Source organism: Andrographis paniculata, unplaced genomic scaffold, assembly GCF_009805555.1.
Source record: "Andrographis paniculata isolate CXL003 unplaced genomic scaffold, ASM980555v1 Contig74END, whole genome shotgun sequence".
In the NCBI taxonomy this organism is placed as follows: Eukaryota; Viridiplantae; Streptophyta; class Magnoliopsida; order Lamiales; family Acanthaceae; genus Andrographis; species Andrographis paniculata.
The window spans coordinates 3,454,587-3,477,312 of NW_026137611.1; the positions used below are offsets into that span (position 1 = coordinate 3,454,587).

Below are 22,726 nucleotides of genomic sequence, written 5' to 3' on the forward strand. Positions count from 1 at the left end.
ACAAAACCCTCAAATTTAACATTTTCAGTATGTTTTCCAAACACAAGACCAACATTTATTGTACCAACTAAGTATCTAAAAACCCTTTTCAACGCATGCCAATGTTCTAAACCAATGTTCGACATATACCTACTTAAACAACTAATAGCATAAGCTAAATCTGGCCTAGTGCTAACCATTAAGTACATTATAGAACCTATAGCATTAGAATATGACACATGTTTCATATATTCAAAATCAGATTCCGACTTGGGATATTGATCCATACTTAACACAAAATTAGAAGCCATAGGAACAGAAATAGATTTAGCATTACTAATAGAAAAATTCTTAAGAATTTTAGTAATATAAGCAGACTGATTCAAAAACAGTCTCAAATTCTTTCTATCTCTAGTGATACACATGCCTAAAATCACTTTGGCATCACCTAACAGTTTCATGTCAAAAGTTATCACATAAACACTTAGTCACCTAATCAATAAGCTTTAAATATGGACTAATAATCAACATATCATCAACATAAATGAGAAAAAAAATAAGTTGGTTTTTAACAGTCTTAAAATACAAACAATAATCAAATTCGCTTTTAATAAAATCAAGAATTTTCATACAATTATCAAATTTGATATTCCATTGTCTAGGTGACTATTTTAAAACATACAATGACTTATTCAACAAACAAACATGATTCATTTTGTTTTTATCAACAAAATCTTTAGGTTGTTTAATAAAATCTTATCATTTAATTCACCATGCAAAAAAGTTGTTTTAACATCCAATTGTTTCAGCTCCCACTCATAAAATGCAACTAGAGCTAACATGATTCTAACAGTGGAAAATTTGACAACAGGGACAAAAATTTCATTATAATATATTCAATTCTTTTGGGTAAAACCCTTAGCTACTAATCTAGCCTTAAACTTAATTCCGTTATCTTCTTGTTTAACTTTATAAATCCATTTACAATCAACAAGAGAACAATTAGGAGGTTTAGGGACCAAACTCCAAGTTTTATTATCATATAATGAATCTATTTTTTCTTTCATTGTTTTTAACCACTGATTTTTATTTTCTGAATTCATGGTCTCCCTACATGTTTTAGGGTCATTACCATCTAAATTCTCAAATACATTAAAAGAAAAAGAAGACAAATCAAAATCACCATGCCTAGTAGGCAACCTAGGGATTCTCCTATCCCTATCTCTAGTTAATTTGTAATTTTCTAACTCATTTTGACTATTATTATCAAAATCAGATTCATTTTGATTTTCAGAAATGCTATTATCATTTTCAATAACATTTTCCTCTCCTACATCAGATTATACACGAATTTCAACATCATTTTCTATATTTTCTGCCTCACCTATACTAACAACATTATACTCCACATCATTTGGAATATTACTAGAGTCTAGATTCTCAATAGTAATCTCAGATTTATCCAAAATAGATTTTTCAATATTTAAACAAGGCATCTCATTTTCATTGAAGGCAACATCTCTACAAATAACAATTTTAAAACCAGGCTTAGATCTTAACCACAATCTATAACCCTTAACTCCTTCTTGATAACCCAAAAAAAAAATACATTTTTCAACTCTAGGGTCTAATTTGTCGTTATTAACACGTATAAAAGCAAAACACCCAAACACCCGAATATTTGAAAAATCAATTTTCCTACCGGTCCACTTAAATTCAGAACAAAAGTTTCTGTTATAACAGCTTCCCCCCAATTTTTTTTTAGAAAAATCGGATGAACCCAAAAGGCTTCGAACTCTCTCAAAGAGAGTCCGGTTCATGCTCTCAGCCACCCCATTCTGCTGGGGTCTAGGGGACAGTCCTATGTCTATTTATACTATTTTCTTGACAAAAATCATCAAATCAGGAGTTGCAAAATTCTAAACCTTTATCAGTTCTTAGATATTTAATTTTCTTTCAAGTTTGATTTTCAATTTTAATTTTCCAAATTTTGAAAATCTCAAACACATCAGATTTATTCATCATAAGAAATACCCATATTTTTCTAGAAAATCATCAATAATGGATAAAAAATATCTAGACCCACCATGTGTGGACTCACTAGCTGGGCCTCACACATCAACATGCAAATAATCTAACACAAATTTAGATAATTCACGTTTTTCACTAGGGGATAGGGAAATTGGACCCTATGGTGTTTACCATACACATAATTATCACAAAAGGACACTGGATTGAATTTTACATTTCCTAAGAATCCATTTTTATGTAAAATTTCTAATCCTTTATTACTTGAGTGTCCCAATATCTTATGCCATAAATCACTATTCTCTTTAACAAAATCTATTGTGTTTATAGGCATATTAATTGGTTCAGCACAAGTAACGTACAAATTATTACGTTTTACAGCTTTAAACACAACTAAAGATCCCTTAGTAATTTTCATATGATCATTTCCCCATTTTCCCTCTAATTATAAATTTGATAAAGCAGCACAAGATAGCAGATTATTTGATAAGCCAGGAACATGCGTCACATTGTTTAATTTTAGCACAAAACCAGTGTTAAATTTTAAATTCACACTACCAATTCCAAGCACATTAGAAACACTATTATCAGCCATGAAAACAGTGCAATTTTCTAAAGTTTTGTATTCACAAAAAAATCGTTTTTAATGGAGTCATATGGTAAGTGCATCAAGAATCAATAAGCCATTCATTTATACATACATTGTTCACATTCAAACAGTCGACAGTAACAGTAAACACATTATCACAATTTTTATCAAGTAATGTCATATTGGCTAACTCATAAACATGCTGTTGGCTACCATTATTATTACTGTTTGTAGTGTTATTATTATTCTTTTTAGGACACTCACGTATAAAATGGTTAGGATCACCACAATTATAACATCTTTTACCCCATTTATTTGGAATTCTAGATCTATTGTTTCCTCTACTTTTAGATCTATATTTATTACTATTATACTGGTTTTTATTATTATTTCTAAATTACCCTTTTTATTTGATCTAAAATGAGACATACCTCTAGCATACATGACTTCACCCTTATTAGACTTATGAATTTGTAAGTCTAATTCTTTAGATTTTAACCCATTAATGACTACATCTAATGTCACAAAATCATGCCCATATTTAATAGCCGATTTCACATCTATTTATGAGTTAGGTATGACATTTAACAAAACTATAACGCTATAATCATCAATATTTTTTTCACTAGTAAGTTTTATATCTTGTATTAATTTTGAAAAATTATCCAGATTTTCGTCAATTGATTTTGATAAATCAAGTTTTAAAATAATTTTTTTTTCTAACAAATACAACCTACTGGGAAGTGAAGTTTGATTGTATAGTTCATCCAATTTGTTCAATAATGCCAAATTGATTCTTGTTTACCTATTTTTCTAATTACATGATCTGCTAAGTTAAGTATTATAACAGAGTAAGCCATTTCATCTAACTCAACCCTCATCTTTAGAGGAAATTGAGCTACATGATCCGGCTCAATTGCTCTAATTATTCTTTGAGTGACTAAAATGTTTCTCATTTTTTATTTCCAAATTGCAAAGTCCATTTTCCCATCAAAAGGCTGAATATTAAAACTAGAGTTACCAGCCATTTTGCTATTTTAATAATAACAAATTTTATTTACTTTTTTTCAAAAAAAAAAATTCTATTTTTAATTTCAGAAAATTATTTATTTTAATTTTCACACAAAAACAGACTATATAACAAGCAAATCACACGAAACAAACAAACACATATTATCTTAACACAACAGATAATCACAACAAGCAATTAGGCAATCAAAGAAATATATCACCTAACTATTACAACATACATTCGTGTCTATTCAACCGAGGTACTCGAGAATCACTCACAAAGTGAGGATCGGAGTTTAGTAACATTGGTTTCACAACAGCCTTTACAATTTATCTTTGGGCGCAAAAAAATTAAATGCAGAAATTAATTCAAAAACCACAAAAACAATAAACAATGTGAGTTAAAGGGTTACCCTTGAACAACAAAAATTTTATATTCCTACAAAACAGTAGGAAAAATACAAAAACAAACCTATTCTCTTTTTCTAGAAAATAGGGGTTAGCCAAACAGTTTAACAAAAACAGAAACAACACAAAGCGTTTCCTTTCTAACAAAGTGTTAGAATCCCCGAAACTGAATGACTGATATAGAAGTCGACACAAACGAACAAGAACAAAAAGAAGGCTTAAAGATTTTAAAGATTTCAAACGAGATTTAGTTTGACTATAAAAAGATCTTTAAAATATTTACCAAACTTTTAAGATTTGAAAAATCTTTTATATTTTGACTCCCCAAGTATAGATCCGCAAGGATCTTTAACAAAACTTTACAAAACAGAGGCAGCTTAACCCGATTTACACATTATATTTAAAGAAAGTTTGAAAACAAAACTCGTTTATCAAAAATAGAAACAGTTTTGTAACAAACTTGCCAAACTCGACTCAAACTTAACCAAACTACACAGATTCGTAGCGATTAAGTCTAAAAAATACTCAAATCGCACTTGACCGAGGCTATAAAGCAAAGATCGGGTGAGATTTAGGCTGGTGTTCAACAGATCTACAAGAAAAATATTGAAACATTTAAAAAGTTCGATTCAACCAGATCCTTTGTAGATCTAAAGATTTACAACCTCAAAACCAAAAAGGATACTCGATTTCGAAAATGAAAAACACCAAAAAAGATCTGATACCACTTGTAATAAAAAAATATGAACGGAAACTAAGAGTTACTAACGAAATTGAGTAAAAACAAATATATTGAACTAGATTTGGTTAGGCTCAGCCCTAACCAACTTGGAAAAACCAAAATCGAAACAAAGCACACCTAATCTAGCGACTACACATAAGAACCGGCCACGACCGAAAAACACACGAAAAATAACCCCACAAAAAGAATAGACAAGGCAACTGAAGGCCTACAATGTCGAACGAGCCCCTTGCAGCTACGAGCCACTACAAACCAAAGGGGAAACGTGCCACAGGAACTCCACAAGATTACAAGAGGAAAGACACCGCCGTGAACCGCCGTGAAAAGTCACCGGAGGAAAAGCCAGAGGAAGGTTGAAAGAGAAATGCTAGAGAGGTGTGTGTGTAGAGAGAGAGAGAGAGTTGGTTGATTATGAGACGACGTTCATCTCTCACTAAATATATATGAAGGGTATAAGGGAATGGATGGCCAAGATCTAAGATCTAGATTGGACGGTCCAGATCTCGTCTAATAAAAAAGACGCGGATCTCAAACCGGGTCACGGGGCGTGCACGGGTCAAAGGCACAGGGTAGGCAAGTGGGCACAAGTGCGGGCGCGAGTCATGGTTCACGGATCAGGGCAGGCGGGCGCGGGTCGTGGATCACAAGTCAGGCCCAGATTGTAATGGGCTGCATAGATTAGGTGTGTAGTGTATTGTATTGGGGTGGATCCAAAGGACAAAAAATCCAACAAATAAGTTTGATGAGAATTTTATAAATGAGTACGGGGAATAATTACGGTGATGATTTGTGAGAATTAGAACCGTGCCCATTTTATAAATCATCAATATATCTTTATTATACCCAACATGAGTTGTTTGTAATAAAAATATGTGTTGTTTGTTCATAATTATAACGTATGTCATATAAGAGTATGCCATATACTAAAATTAACTGTTGCACGTTATGTGTGAGACTATACCATATGTTGTATTTGTAATATATTAATATAAATAATACACTGCCAATAGTAATATCGTTTGCTATTTGTTAGCACATTACGTGCTATTCAGCACAATGCTGAATTTCAAAATCAGCATTGTAGTTGCTGCCATTAGTAAAATATTTTAGAAATTAATTTCTTGTGTCAAAGAAAGATATTTTCAAATTAATAAAATAAATTTGAAAGGATTCATACTAAGACTTGAAAATTTTAAAGGGAATAATCAAAAGAATGAAGATTGAGAATTTTATTCGTGATTAAGGCATTAGAGTTGATTTGGTCTTTTATAAAAGGGAATCAAGACATTGAAGGGAGCATCACAACTCATACTTTGGCTTGGAGAATTGAGGGAGACGATAGGAGAGGAGTCACCGAAAGATCATTATAATCATTTTGCCAAAAAATTTATCGTTTTTAATTATGAGTAGTTAATTTTTTTTTATTCTAGTTTGGGATTGATTTAGATTCTGAATTCGGATTTGTGAGATGTGCTTTGATATGAACTGAATTTTTTTGGTTAATTGATAGACAATGCTTCATTCCTATTGTCGAAAGACCGAGGAAGACAAGCAAGAAGTCTTTGTTGTGCAATTTTGGTGATTAATGTCTCCGATTGCTTAATTTAATATTTTATCATGGCCGAATTCTAGATTGATACAACAATTGTGTGCCAATTGAATATTTCCATTCGTAATTGTATTCTTATTTGAGAAGTAGTAAATAGGTGAATGAGCTTGGCTTATAAATTGTATGATTGGATATATAAACCTTTTTTAATAAGTATTTAAATTGAGATTTTTTCATGCTAAAATCAATTGGAGAAATTATTCTATGATCATACATAGCTAATTTCTTCAATTAGAGATGCGGTTAATCGTTGGTATCATTACCACCAACAAGGTAATAAAAAATTGGACACTATCATCGTACTTAAAGCCTATAACCAATATATCAATTGATCAACAGGATTATTTTAAATAACAAATCGAATTCTTAATCTGATTTTTTTATTCACTTCTTAGGTTGGATAAAATCTTCATTTGAAATCATTTTTTTTTCAATATATATATAATTTTGCGCTTTATTTTAATTGGCTTTTAATATCTTGCCTCCCCAATATTTAATTGTGACAATACATGAAATAATTTACCGTCCCTGAGGATTCCATTTTGGCAAAGTTTACTATGTGATATTTGTGGTATTAGAGAAATTTTATTGGAAGCTCTGAAAGCTATCAATTTTTGGTGTTGTTGCTGTGAATAAACCTTTCCTAACACCACAAATATTGCCTAGTAAGCAAGATCCATGTCGAATCCACAAAGACTAAATTATTTTCCTTTGTGTTCACAATTAAATATTGGGGAAGAGAGAGATTATAATTCAATTAAAATAAAGCAAGAAATACAAAATTAGATTTCAAACAAATTAAATTTCTAGTCCATGAAATGAATAAGAAATCGGATTAGAATTCAATCATTCATTTAAAATAATGTCGTTGATCAATTAAAGAATTGATTATAGGCCTTCGATATAATCATAATACCAAATTTTTTCTTACCTACAACCGATTAATCACATCCTTAATCGAAAAAATAAATTAGGTATGATTATAGAATAATCTATTCAATTCAATTTAGCACAAAAAAAATCCAATTCAAATACTTTTTAGGCCAATTGAATCGACCTATTTACTACTTTTTCAAACTAGTATACAATTCCGAATGTAAATATTCAATTGACACAATTGTTAAATCAATTTAAAATCTGACCACAATAAAAATAAAATAATCATAAAGATTAATTGTCAAAATTGCACGTATATCAATCAACAAAAAAGATTTAATTCATATAAAAACAATTTTAGATATTTTCATTACAATATATAATTAATATTTTGTGTTTATGTTGACTTTGGTATGTTTTTGTTGAATTTTATTAATATACATATATGTTACATATTGTATTTCTTTTTTATAATATCTTTAAAAAAATTTAAAAATTGTGTCACTTTAAATAGTGAGTGAACATACTAAATATAAATATATGATGTAAACTTTTTTTAAGGAATTTTTTCTTTTTATTTATTATAATAAATTTTAAAGAAAAAATATGTGTCATGTCATGCCAATAGTGAAATGATGCAACAAAGATATCAAACTCGACAACAATACACATGCACATATATATATACATCCGCCAAAGTGAGCAGCCGGAATAACCTCGGCTCCATACTAATAAACTCACTACATCTGTCTAAGTGAGCAGCCGGAATAACCTCAGCCCCGTAATAACAAGCTCACTAGACCATCATCAATAAATAGCCGGAAAATCCTCGGTTTAAGGAAGGAACTGATAAACCCATAATAATACAACGGTCATCCGGTCACTTCCATATACCCACCATACGACTCCCACAATCAATACATGGATAGCCGAACGTTGTCGCTATTAACCACAAGACGCCCCATAGTCTGTGATAGCGAAGATAGGACCCCCACTGACTAGCCCTATCTCGTGTAATGTAGTAAAATCCATGCAACCTGGAATCACCCAAGGGATACCCGAAAACTCTACTCCTCCTCGCTCTCCCTAACGGGATCACGTTTGGAGTTTGACATATGATCCTAAACTACCTGTAGACCTCACCAGTGATCAGTCCAATGAGTGGAACAACACCGAACACGAATGATTAGACCAAATATGTCTCAACTACCATGGGTCTAATTCCTGAATGACCGTGCGACTAAGTCACCCAGTTGTCCGACCACTATCGTCCACTATCGCCAAAATGTTACGGTACATCGGGGTCGAATATCCTAACCCCAGATGATCAATTTGGTGGTCTATTTGGTCGGAATACTTTGAGTATGTCCCTGAAATTCTTCCAACCATTATACAAGAATCCTTTAAATATTTTCTGACAAATATTGCCCCACTGACCATGAAAACCCCTTTTTCACCCAATTAGAAAATTCTTGTACAAAATTTAATGCCCCCTCGATTTGTTTTTGGACTCTTGAAGTTCAGGGTGCTCCAAAAAAAAAATGTCAACGAAGAAGATTTAAAGTAAAATAATGCAGAAACTACTAAATTGTCAAAACAATACAACCAACTCATGTCGGGGCTTGGATTACTCAAGATACAAAAGCAAAATAGATTTTTGAAAAACCAACAACCCATCATATCAAATTTCAGGAGTAAAGATCTCACATTGCCTCACTCATTACAGCTGTAAAAACCTCAGAAAAAGCTATCAAAATAATACATAAGCAATTACAACCATGTTCAGGTGAATCGACAAGTCAATCCAGCAATGATTCATGATTTGGTAACAGTAGAATATAAAAAAAGACATTCATACTAAATTTTGCACGACACGGGAGGTATTATCTCTAACATATATATGACAACACCATTTATAATACAAATGTGAAATAATTGCAAAATGCCCCCTGAGCTATGAAAATTTTAAAAAGACTAAAAAAGAAAATAAATATATATATACACATATATTTCCTGACAGGTTTCCACATAGACAACATTCTTTTCCGGACATGATATAATGTCCCACAGTACAATAACCATTTTTTGGATATGATGTAATGGCCCAATTGACAAAAATATTTCAGAATTTACAAAACATCCTTGCCCATTTGCTTCGAGGCCCCTTACTCTAACTAGATAAAAGACTTTTCTATGTTATAGAAGGAGAGTATAAGTGCAAGTTATAAAGAGTCATAAAAGTCATTTTTCCTTTAGTTCAGAAGTATACAAGATTTCAAAGCGTTCAAAATCCTAGTGAACTTTGAGTACCTAGGTATGAGATAGTAGTAATCTTTATTTTTTAGTCTTTCATAGTGTTATAGACAGTTATCTCAACCTTAATCTATTAAGTATATGTTCTACTATATGTATGTAAGAACTGTGAGTCTGTTCATATTAAATTTTATTCAAGTGTGTTAATCTAAGTCTATTTATTTTAAAAACTTATCCAAATATCGTAAGTGAGTATACTTTAAGCTTAGAAAACTTAGAGTCCCAAAGTACCTTGATTTGAAACTGTAATGTTCTCGAAGTCCCAAAGTAATCTGATTCAATACTGTAATGTTCTATAATGTAATAAGGGTTTAAGGTTAGGGTTTAGGGCAGCCATTCCAATCTGAATTATGGTTGGTTCTTTAACTTCCTTTAGAGCATATTATTGCGACTTCCGCCAGGGTCCGTAGGTCCTGCTCTATCGTGAACATGCGTCTGCTGAGTGGTTGTTCGCTCCGTCTGCCGTTGGCACTGCATTTGTTGTTTACGTGATCTGGTCAAGGGCTTCCAATGGATTTTTTCGTTGATTGATCGCTCATCGGCAATCCGCGGGAAGTTTCTCCGGGCACCTAGTAGGTTGTGGAGATCTACAACAGTGACCCTCCATACTCGACCGTTCTTATAGAAACTGACTTATGCCACTGTATTATGTTATAAAAGTTTGTCACATATTGAAATCCTCTGGTTCGGTACGGAGGCTTTTCTTGATGGGCCAGCCTCGTGCCCCAACCTCTCGAATATGCTATGTCTTGATTATTTCTCACTTGGTTCCCCACGACTTTAATCTATTGGGGTGCGGCTGACCCGGACACACTCTTATCATGTTGACCGGAGCTGGGAATGGATCAATGTCAAGTTTCATGTCTGGCTTATCTATCAGGTTCAGTCGTCTTTCCTTAATAGCTAGTTGTACTGCATTATGGAAGGCTATACAGTTCCCAACTTGGTGGCCATAAGTACCGTGCCACTTGAACAATGTCTTGCCTTCCAACTCTTCATCTGGTGGGAAATTATGTCGTTCCTTCAACCAAATATGGTTGTCCTGCAGCAAATACTCAAAGATCTTCTTGGTCTTGGTGATGTCAAAAGAATACTGCTGCCTCAGATTAGCCTCTTTTCGCCGAGATTGCCGTAAAGTTTGGCAAGTGTATGACTTTCCTTGCATTATTTTTGCAATGAATGTCTTCTCCAAATCATCCTCCAAGCTTGGGCCATCTTGACCTTGTACGCAATGGATACCTGCACGGTACCTTTGACTCCGGGCCGCTTGTACATCTTTGAGGATCTACTCCGCCTTAACGGCTTTAGACGTTAATTGCCTCAAGTCCTGGTAACCTTGCAATGCTAACTTCTCCTGGAGAACTTGGTGCATATTATCGATGACAATATTCACCACCTGATTCTCGGGGATACGAAACTCACACTTGCTACCGCCCGCTGGAATCTTTTGAGAAATTGTTCAACTAACTCAGTAGGTTGGTCAGATCCGTAATGGTCACCTCAGGTACTAGATTGTAGAACCGCTCATGAAATTCTTGTTCTAGCTCCGCCCAATTATGTACTGAATTGGGTCACAGAGAACTGTACCAACTACGCGTTGGCCCTGTTAGTGACAAGGAAAAAAACTGTATTTTATACCAATCTTTGTAGTCGTATTCACCACCGCATTGAGCCATAAAATGGCTCATATGCTCAATAGAGGACCTGCAAACCTCCCTTGAAAATAGAGTAAACTCTGGGATCCGGACATGTCTCGGCAGTGGGTGTTCCTCCACGACTCGATCCGGAAACGGCCGTTAATATTGTGGCCAGGTAGGCATCCGCAAGGTATCTCAATAAACTCTGTGTAACGCTTCTTCCAAGGCTTCTGGATCCACTGACGGATTTCTCCCTCTTGCTCCATAGGACTTGGTGGAATCTGCTGAGATGAATCGAGAGCTGGGTGCTCCTCCCGTATAAGTGGAAAATTCTGGAATGTTTGTACTCCACCTATTGGTGGCGGCGGATTTATCAATGGAGGTTGCAAATTCTGCTGAACCGATCCTCTAACGGGTGGCCTCGATTGAGGTGCTTTCTAGACGGCAGCTAGTGGTGCTCTAATGGGCTGATTGGCAGGGATCGGTCTCTCCATAGAAATCTATTGGGGTGTATTAGGGCTAATATTTTTGGAAGCATGTGGTGACGATGTGTATGGTATTGTTGTGGTCTCTACACTTTCCACAGTTATCTGCCCTCTAGCCGCCGAGTAGGGCAAACACACCTAAGGGGCTCCGTAGTATGACGGGAAAACATAAGGTGGTAGACTCCATGGACTCCAATTTCCCCAGGGCCCAGATGGGAATGATGGTGGCATGTTTCCTCCTGGGCCGGAGCACTCTGGTGCTAATTCCGTAGGCCACCTTGCCCCTCAGGCGGGTTGGCTGCTGATGGGCGAAGCCAGCACAAAATCCGTCTTTTCTTGAAGGCGGCACACTCGCCGATGTGCCCACAAATGCTCCATCCCGCTGGATGATGGAAACATGTCCATATTGCAATTGATGAGAAGAAAAAATTTTCATCTGTCGGTGGGTTCTTCTTGCGGTGCTTTCCATTTTTGTAGCTTCCTCTCCTCTCAGCAAACCCATTTTATTTTGGATGGTTGGTCGTATCACGTTCGCTAAGTATTTAGACAATAATAAGGCGGAATCATGAAGAGATGACTGCATCTCATCTCGGATATTTTCTATGATACTTCCAGCGGAAATAGATAAAGTCGTTGTTTGCCCTTACTCCCGCCAAGGGCTTATGTGTTCACGGTAATAGGATCGGTGTCGCTAGGTATGATGTCCTAGCCTCCACTTCCGGCGATGCTAACTCTTGGCAGTATGATGGGTGGAAATTGACGATTCTGCAGTTGCGTTCATGAACAATGAGACACGAAGTGATCGTTGTCCCACTGGGCGTGTCAATTTTTTGTATACAAAAATCCGTATATTCGAGTTTAACAACGGCTCGATGAAGCCAGTTGGAATACTGTCAAAGAGTTCCCTAAGGCATTTTAGAAAGCCTTCAGGTGATCTTTTTGTATATGCGGAAACGACAATCAACAGGAAATCCACATATTGGAATTGGAAGAAAAAAGGCTTAAAAATTAATTTTCATTAAAAATAGAAAGATTATATACATGCAGAATTGAAAAAAAAATGATAAGAAAAACGGATAAATTCGTGGGAAAATAGAACACTAAAAAATATATATATAAAAGTTGGTAGATTAAATTGGTCGAGGTCCCCTTTTTCTTCTACGTGCATCTCATTTTATAGCCCTCTATAAGCTTCCCAAAGCATTCAATTCATCGTAAGTTCACTTCTTAGCTCCCTTAATAGCCTATTTATTTGCAATTATTGCATCATGAGTTATAAGACTCGGGATCATAACTTATATTCCCTCTTTCTCTAGTTGTTTCCGCAAGATCCTAAGATTTTTATGGTTCTTCCGAATCTTTTTTGTAGTCCGAAATGCTGCTTCTTGGGCCGCTGCCACCGAGCTACTGCCTTTTTGGGCTTTTATTTTTGAGTCAATCATCTACTTCCGCGGGCTCCTTTCTGGGCCCTCCATCAGTTGTCTTTCCTTGATTTAGGCTAAATCACTTACTTCTTGAATCAATCTCTTTCGTCTACTACTTTTGGGGCCAACACATACAAATCTTTTTATATAAAATTATTATATTATATATTTTTAATATATTTTAACGTAAAAATATCATTGAAAAAAGTACCTAAACAACTGCAAATATTGTACAATACATAACATTGTTCGATGAACAAAAAAAACTTGCTTTTTTCACTGTTCGATGACTTGGAATCCACTGCAAATTATGACCGAAAGGATGAACCATTGGACATAAAAACTTCTATACGCAGTACTCCGCTCAAAGAGTTAGAGCTGGAGCTGGTAAAAACTGATACGACACGAAAATTCGACCCTAACCTAACATGAAATAATTAGGTTTGGGTCAAGAATTTCAACTCGATTATGTATATGGGTTGACAAAAACCCGACATGATAATAAACGAGTCGGATTGGGATTGAGGCTCTGAACTTAAACCCGGCACGACAACCCGATTATAATATATTAATATTAATTTATTATATTTATTATATATGTAAAAAAATAATTCTAATTTAATAATTATCCCACATATTAATTTAAATTAAGCTCAATTTTAAATAATTCAACCAAATTCATTGTATACATCAATAAAAACTAACATAACACAACAACACGACAAACGATAATTGAATTTGAATTAAGGATTTTCACTTAATTATGTATACAGGTCAACACGAACCCGACACAATAATAAATAGATCAGGTTAGGATTAAGTAATTTAACTCGTTTAAAGTATTCAATCTGACACTAATCGACTCATTGTCAGCTTTATAAATAGCACAATTTGATGTGTTTGGTTGGGTTGGCATTATACTTTCAATTTTTATTTTATCAAATATTACATTACATGACCAGTTAAAATCTCTTATATTTATCACTTTTTAATAAAAAAATATATATTTATATATATTAAAAACTCTTTTTTTTTTAATAAATTTAATTTATATTAATCATAAATAAAAATTTATATATTTTTATTTATTTATATTATATAAAATTTTATTTTTTTTAAAAAAATATTCATATTATATATATATTAAAATATAGTTTGAAAACATTTAACACACCTTAAAAAAATATTTAATCATATATATTCAAATAAAATTTATAAACTATTTTTTAAAAAAGATAAAATTAGGGAGTAAAAAGAGAATTATCCAAATTATTTAAACTTCCCAAACCAAAAATAGACAATCCAATTGAGACAAAAGAATATTAAATGGCTTTGGATAATATTCATCACCTATCTTGAATACCTTCGAAATAATAATTATTCAAATCTCTGACACACATGGTTCGCCTAGTGTGATTTTTTCATCGGACCTGGTTTGCAAGATATTAGATTTGGCCGGAGATTTACCCAGTATACACTTTCGGGTAGCTATTGCGGTTCCACATCATAAAAAATAAAAAATAAATAAATAAATTTAAGCACCCGATCGGTACCGATATTAAATTCCGTATAAATAAATAAAATAAAATAAAATCTTGAACCACAAAATTCACGACAAAGTCTGATCATATAATATAATAGTAAGGTTACTTGAAAAATGGGGATATGATATTGCAAATCTCCAGCATCTTTCAAGGCAGACCACATGGATACTACACATTTGCCCAATTTAAAGAATTTCTAAATAAGAAAAGAAAAAAAAAAAAAAAAAAAAAAAAAAAAAAGAAAAAAGTCGGCAGTCAAAGCTGTTATTAAATATTACTAATCTGTACCTAAATCAAATTTATTTATAATATATTTCTGTCTGATGGTTTCATACATTGCACTTGTAAGATTCTCACAAGATATGTTGTCACAAAAAACAGCAACATCTAACCAATTTCCTATTATATGCCCTGGATCAGGTAGTAGTAAGTATATATATGGCAGGGGCAAAATAGTCTTTTCGAACCAATTGTCCAGTATGTGTCCCTCTATATATATATATATATATATCAGATCTTATCTAATAGAAGCAAGGCTAAAAAGCTATCCTAAAAACTAACACATAAATTCAAAGCAACAACAAAGACTTACCTGAAAATGGCCATTTCGTCGTTTCCGGCGCCGGCCGACGCCGGCGTCCTATGCCTGATTCTGGCAAATGCGGCGGCGTCCGTCGCCGTCGTCAAGGGGATCATCGGAGCGATCCTCGGCGCCTTCGGTGTCTGCGTAGAGTCCCCTGAAGTGTTCCCGGTGGATCGAGCATCTTGCGATAATTACGAAGCCTGTGCAGGATCATACGTAGCCGAATTCAGAAAACGAGCGCCAGCAATCGAGTTCGAACTGCGTACCTTCAACGATCGGGAATGCTCGATCTGCCTGATGGAATTCGAGGCGAGGGAGGAGATCAATTGTCTCCCCTGCCGGCATGTCTTCCACAGTGCATGCATCGACAAGTGGCTCCTGTATTGGCACGCAACGTGCCCTCTCTGCCGCGATCGGGTAATGCCCGATCGATTCATGTGAACCCAATCTTTTCTGATCAACTCGACTAATGTAGCGATGTATATATGCATATAACAAAAAGGTTTACGAAATTCTACGCGTCCTAAAACGTTAATCTCGGCTATTCTAGATACTTCTCTTATCGATCGAGCTACGATGACCTATTTACATGCTCTATCCTAGCTCGGTCCAGTAAAATCGACCATTTCACGTAAGTTCAAACCGAAACACTAAGGCTTTGTTTAAAAATGACCATTTCTATACAGAACATCAATAGATCGAATCAAATCGAATCGAATATCTTAATTCAACTTAACTATATACTAACCTAAGCATGGATATTTCACAAGAGGTTCTTAATCTAACAACAAAAATTTGAATTATCGATATATAATCACCGAAAACAAATTTTTCGAGGAGAGCAATACTCACCGAGACGTATTTCATGTCGGAGATGTGCAAGTATTGACGCCATCTTTGCAATCCCCGGTGAGATCGTTGAAAGTTTGAATCGACATTTTGCTCCTCAAGAACACTTCCATGTCCACCGACGCCTTCATGTAGCTGTCGAACTCGACAGCGTCTCCTTGGTTGAGTTTCCTCATCTCATCGAACCAATCGCTCTCGGCATTCCAAAGATCATTATATTCATCGACGAAATGCACGGAGTATTTTTCTTTCAATGGGTCGAAGAACGACACGTTGGGCTCGTTTGTTGTGATGTACACATTCGCCCCTTCTCCGACTCTGTCTTTCAGTTTCGACAGTAGCGAGTCGGGCGAAGTGTCCCGATCAAGATTAGGCCATAGCTCCTTGTTCCTCGCCTTCATCCCTCGCTCGACGTTAACAGAAACGTAATCCCATTTCATCCTCGCTATAATCGCATACGAAATATCCAACAATTGCCGCGATTTCCATAGCTTCCTCCATGGCCGGGCGACAACAGATCCTCCGTCGCCTTCGCAAACTTGGTACCAATAATTATCCGAACCGAACTTCCTCATTATCAAAGCATCCTCAACTTCAGCTAACTTCGATGGCGCGACTGCAAAATCTTCTACAAAACGAAGACTCAACCCATCGTTTCGTCGCCATTCCCTCCAAAACTGACTCTCCTCCATCACTTGTGCCGAATCCATCAATCGCTCGAAATCAAAATAGAATCGCCAATCCTTCCCGTCCTCATCCTCGCCGGACGGCGAATGCGCCTTCGACAAACATACTCTTAAATCCATAACCAATGTTCGGTTCAAATACAGTGCCTCACCTAACATACACATGAAACTCCATAGATATTGGCTCATATCCTTGCATCGATCACCACCTCCCGAATATATCAAATACTTTCCACGGCTAAACGATTCCTCTGATTCGACTTCCGAAATCAATGCCTCGCTCGTGATCATCGAATTTTCGATGTGCCTATCGCCTACCGCCTTCTTCCTACTCCTAGCATTGCCGCCGGATCGATAATCCCCGATTGCCGCGACGGTAATCGAGCAATTCTCCGATCTTAGAACTGTGAAGGCTCTGTAATCCTTATCCAGAGCAGTTGCATTTCCATTCGCATTTTGTTCGGCCTTTGGCCTAAACTGCCATGCCATGTGACAGGAGCTAGGGTTTTCTCCTTGGACAGGTTTTCCGAACCGGTGGAAATGGATATCGGTAAACGCCGCCATTGCAGATCGCATCAACAAAAGGAACACATCAAAATTATCGCAGGCGATAGGATCGTCGGTTTTACAGTTACCTGAATCAGCCGCCGTTGGATCGGAATCGGACTCAGAATCGGATATGTTGACGGCTAACGCTGCGAATGTAGCTCCACCGCCGGCGGAGGAGTTGGATCTGAACAACTTTCCGATCACTGTCGGAGGCTGAAACCATGGATCCTCTGGCTGGTATTTCGCTCCGATTAAAGTGCAAATCAAAATTGCAACCACGAAGGAAGCGAGGCAGAGGTTCCTAATCAAAGCCGCTGCACTCCGGCCAGTGGTTTCCGCCGCGAAGCTTCCTCCGTTTCGAGAGATTGGAAACGATTGGCGGCAATTGAGCATTTCTCGAAGTTATTCGAACTCGATTGAGGAATGGCAAAGAATCAGCTCCAAATACAGCAGCTATTGCACCGCAAATCCGACGATCAGCATTTGACTGAGAAACAGAGGAGCTGTGGTGAACCAACCATCTACATACAATAATACAAGGCTTCCTGCTAGAATGCGCCGCTGGGTGTTAGCTCCTAACGTGTGCATATGCGTACGTGTCTCTATGATCATCTCAATCAAACCATTCATCTTTTCTTTTTCTAATAATTGCCGACATATGTGTATGTGTGTTTGCATATTGACTAGGGTCTCTTCCGTCGGATGGTCGGATTTGGCAGTGATCAGCTCCTCCTGCCCCACTGTCTATCCATACTCATACACATCGTTCGCCGTTGCTGACCGGCGTCGCGGATCGGCCTTTAAATCGGTCAAATATCGGCCTATATTTTTTTATATAAAATTTATATTTTTTTAAAAAAATAATAAATAATTAATTAAAATACATCAAATTATAAATATAACTAATTTGAATATATATATTATTGAAAAATTATATTATAATTTATAATAGATTAAAATTTAAAATAAATAATATTTCAACTCAATTAGCGCATATATATATATAAATGTAAATGCTAAATTTTATATTTTTTGCAGATTGTCATTATACTAATAAATTTATTTTAATAACAAAATGATGTACCTTGTGTCCGTCAATGTCAATATTTCATCTTTATCATCTGTATTACATATAAATAAAAATAATTAGAAAAAAAACACCAATACAATTTTATAAAATATTCAAACTATGTTTATACTAAATATTTATACTTACCATTCAATACCATGTGGAATGTCGTGGAGGCTCAAAATCATTCTCATCTGCCGATCGATTATAGTATTAATATCCTTGTTCTTGATTCATATTGCGTGGATAAAGGGAGATGTTCGAACCATATTGATTTTCTCTAAATGAACCCTTTCCATATACATCAAAACCTCGATATTCTCTATTATCATTGTTTCTTCTTTATGAACCATAATTTTGTCTACGATCATCAATACTACCCGAACCAGATGTAATCCCTCTGTAATATGTTCCAACTGGTTGGTTGGATCCAAATATAGGAAGATTGGCTGAATACTGAAAATGTCTGGGTAGATTAGATAAACCGTATCCTGAGTAATAGGGATTATGATATGCATTTGGGTGGTCCCACTCCTGTCTCCCCAATCTATTACTCGAGCTGTGACAAGAATCTCCGTAGGAATAACCTATATTCAACTCTTGCATATGTTCGTGAACTCCAGAATATCTTCTAGTATCTGAATTTGAAGCATCGGCTTCACTTGAAAATTCTGTTAAACTATTTAGAAAATCTCTTTGAGCTTCTATACCAGGACGATATCCATGATCAATGTCTTGGGTAGCATAATAATTTTCACTTCCTTGAGCCCATCCCATATCACTTAAGTATCGGCTATCCCTGTAGCTCCCACTACCACCACCACCACCACCACCACCACCACCACCACCACCATCATCATCATCATCATCATTGTTATTATTCTTATCTTCACCATTAGTTAATGAAGATGAAGATTCCAATATGATTGCTTTTTTTTTCTTGGCCGTATTTTTGTTTTCTGATTTTTTCTCTTTCGCCTTCTTTTTTCCATCAGCCATAAATTGAGATAAAAGCATATCACTGTCATGATCATTATGCTCACTTTGACCTCCATCTCCACTTTCTTTGATAGCCTCATCCAACCAATTTAAATCACTATCACGAATAAGTGGAGATTCATTTTCTCTGATCGATTCATCTAAAATATCATTTTCATCAAAAATATGATTCAAATCAATTGGGTCATAAAAATCGTCTGTGTCTGTCCTTTGCATAAAATTTTTTACCTGAAGACGCATGTTGTAGTGGACATAGACTAGCTTATGCAATTTCTCAATAGCTAATCTATTCCGAAGTTTAGTATGGATCAAAGCCCACGTACTCCAATTCCGCTCACAACCCGATGATATGCAAGTTTGACTTAAAACTTTTAATGCAATTTTTCTTAAATTAGGGGCTTCATCACCGTACATATTCCACCAGTCAGCTATTAAAAATAAATAAAAAATTATTAATAATGCAACATTTTATAACAAGTATGTTTAAAATAATAATTAAATGATAAATTTCATAATACATACCTGGTAAAGATGTAGATACAGCTCTAATAGCAAGTGTACTTCCAAACTCTCCAATTTTGTTAACAAATGTGTTTATCTATAGACAATATAATGGTAAAATTATTAGAAATTAATATATATATATATATTATTTATAAATTTCACACAATTTACCTCATTCATAGCCTTTACTTGTATATCCAAATCTGGCTCGAGTCTTTTGATAACTTCTTTTACTACTTTCCGAACCTCCGATGAATCAAATTCACAAGTGCCGGAGTATTGAAGACCAGGATTTAAAAAATAAGCTGCATGAAATGTATATAAAATTAAAAAATAAAACAAACGATTAGCACAGTATAAAAAAAAAAAAAAGTAACAATCATAGTTACCTACTGCATGCAAATCTTGATGCAATTGATTATACCATCTTTCATCGATGATATCCTAATATTGTTGAAAATCTTTCCCCGCGGTTTTTATTGCCATTTTTTTCCTATCCATTGCCTCGTAAATGATAGGTAATGTAGGTTTTTTATCTTGATCAACTACTTTTAAAACCTTCACTAAGGGTTCCGTGACCCCACAAACTCGGCGTATCCGTTTCCAAAATCTTTCATTCAAAATCAAGTCTGATATATCTCCGGCTTCGTGTCTTCTCCTCGAGGTATTATTGTACTCAACCCATTCTCTAAAAGTACACATTCTTTTCAAATCGGTTGCATATCTCAGAAGACTTTCCATTGCAACAAACTCGGTTGCAAATCTTGTTATGCCTGGTCGCAACAGATCTCGGCCATTCGTATATGTTTTCATCAAATTGACCACTTTATCACTGTTGTATATAAATCCTGTAATTCTTCTGGCTTCTTTTATCGTGTATTTCACTGACAATATATCTCCGATGTCTTCTAACATCAAATCAATGCAATGTGCAGTGCATTGAGACAAAAAAACGTACTTCCTTTTCCTCATCAGTTTTTTCCCAGCCGCCTTCATACTAGCTTCACTATCAGTTACAATTTGTACAATATTACAACCCCTACTGATTCCACCACCTTATCCGTTAGGGTGTAGACAAAGTCCGCAGTCTTCGCCTTACTTGTACAATCAACCGAACTGTGATATATCATATCTCTATCACAGTACACCATAAAATTTATGATTGGATGTTTTGTACGAGTACTCCAACCATCACACATAATTGTACATCCGTATGTTTTCCATTTCTGCTTTAAAGAATCAACATACTGTACAACTTCTTGCATCTCCTCGTTTAAATATTCACCACCAATTTGTTTACCAGTAGGTCCTTTAACTCCAGGTCCAACCGATGCACTCGTGTCAATCATCGTTTGGTAGTAAGGACAACTATCGGCAGCGTGAAATGGTATTGCATTAAAATGAAAAAATTTCGAAATTGCTCTACCCACTTTTTTTGCATTATCTTTTGAAAACATATTTTTCAAAGACTTATTCTTCGATTGAAACATGTATGGATCAAGTTTTTTTTTTATGCAAACCTTCTGTCTTTTTCATAGAGCTTTCGAAAAAAAAAATTTTACTTCCTTTTGTATTCGAGCTGCTTCCTCCTACAAAGATAAAAAAAAAAAAAAAAAAAAAAAAAAACATATGATCATATATGGTTGTTATCTAAAAAAAATACTAATATTTAAATATATTTTATAAATTCAATAAATATACCAGCTTTAAAATTCAAGCTTGGTAGATACAGAATGTCTACGCTGCTGCTCCATAAATTCCATATTTCTGCTTTCAGCCATTGCTCTTTTTAAGTGTTTTATTTCAAGAGCATCTATCTCATCTTCATTTATTTCAAAAACTTCATCTTCTTCCTCATCAGAATCATCTTCCAAACGAATGAAATTGCGCAATGCTTCTAACTTTTTTTTATGTGCTGCTCGCATACTTTTTCCTTGGATCAAATGTTTTTTTAATAACTCTCTTATTTCTTTTGGAGCTCTCGTGCATGCTTCAACTTGACCTGTAACATGTGCTACATGTTGTTTCATTCTAGTAATTCCGCCGTGAACAATTTTACCACAATAATTCCATTTTGCTTGTTTTCTATCGTTGCTGATAGGAGTAGCATGATCCCAACCAATATCTCTGTGCGGTGCCATTTTACACAAACTCTGTAATTGAATAATACAATTTTTAAAATATTTATAAATAGTAATTCATTAATTAAATAGACAAATTATATATATTAGTTTATTACTAAATCAAACTTATACAAAAATATAACTAGATAACTAATTTGTTTATATAAAAAGTCTAGTTAAAATATTAATTTTTTACAATAAATTTACAATTAATACAAATTTTGTCTAAAATAATATTAATTTTATATAATAAAGTTATAAGTTATTCTAAAATATTAATTTTAATGAACTTAATTTATAAATAAAAATTAAATACAATCCAAAATAATTGAACTGAATTTATCAATTAATTAAACAAATTATTCTAAATAATTAAATCTAAAATAATTAAACCTATCAATTAAATAAACAAATTAATCAAAAATAATTCAAAATTAATTTCAATAAATAATTAATTTTATACTTATATTTATAAATATTTAAATTTATAAAAAATAATATAATAATTAAATTTACCCAATTTCCTCCCACTTCTTCCCCTTCCCCACTTCTTCCCCACGATTCTTCTTCAGCGACGCAGAACGGTGGGCACAGACCAGCGGCAAGCAGTGAAATTTCTTCGCCAATTTCTTCTCAACACCGACGATTAAAAAATTCACCTTCCAGCACCGCAATACCCAACCAAAACACTTCGTTCTCCAGGTAAATGTTTTCTTCTC

At 34.7% G+C, this 22,726-nt stretch overlaps 2 protein-coding genes across 2 annotated transcripts; one reads left to right on the forward strand and one right to left on the reverse strand.

Moving 5' to 3' along the window:
- Positions 1 to 15,243: 15,243 nt before the first annotated feature.
- On the forward strand, positions 15,244 to 15,669 carry LOC127266104 (probable E3 ubiquitin-protein ligase XERICO). Its single transcript, XM_051296228.1, has one exon. It carries the CDS (start codon positions 15,244 to 15,246, stop codon positions 15,667 to 15,669), a length of 426 nt encoding a protein of 141 aa, XP_051152185.1.
- Positions 15,670 to 15,727: 58 nt separating this feature from the next.
- On the reverse strand, positions 15,728 to 18,026 carry LOC127266103 (uncharacterized). The gene has a single exon (XM_051296226.1). The coding sequence runs from the start codon at positions 17,703 to 17,705 to the stop codon at positions 16,092 to 16,094; it is 1,614 nt and encodes a 537-aa protein (XP_051152183.1). The 5' UTR covers positions 17,706 to 18,026; the 3' UTR covers positions 15,728 to 16,091.
- Between the last annotated feature and the right edge of the window lie 4,700 nt (positions 18,027 to 22,726).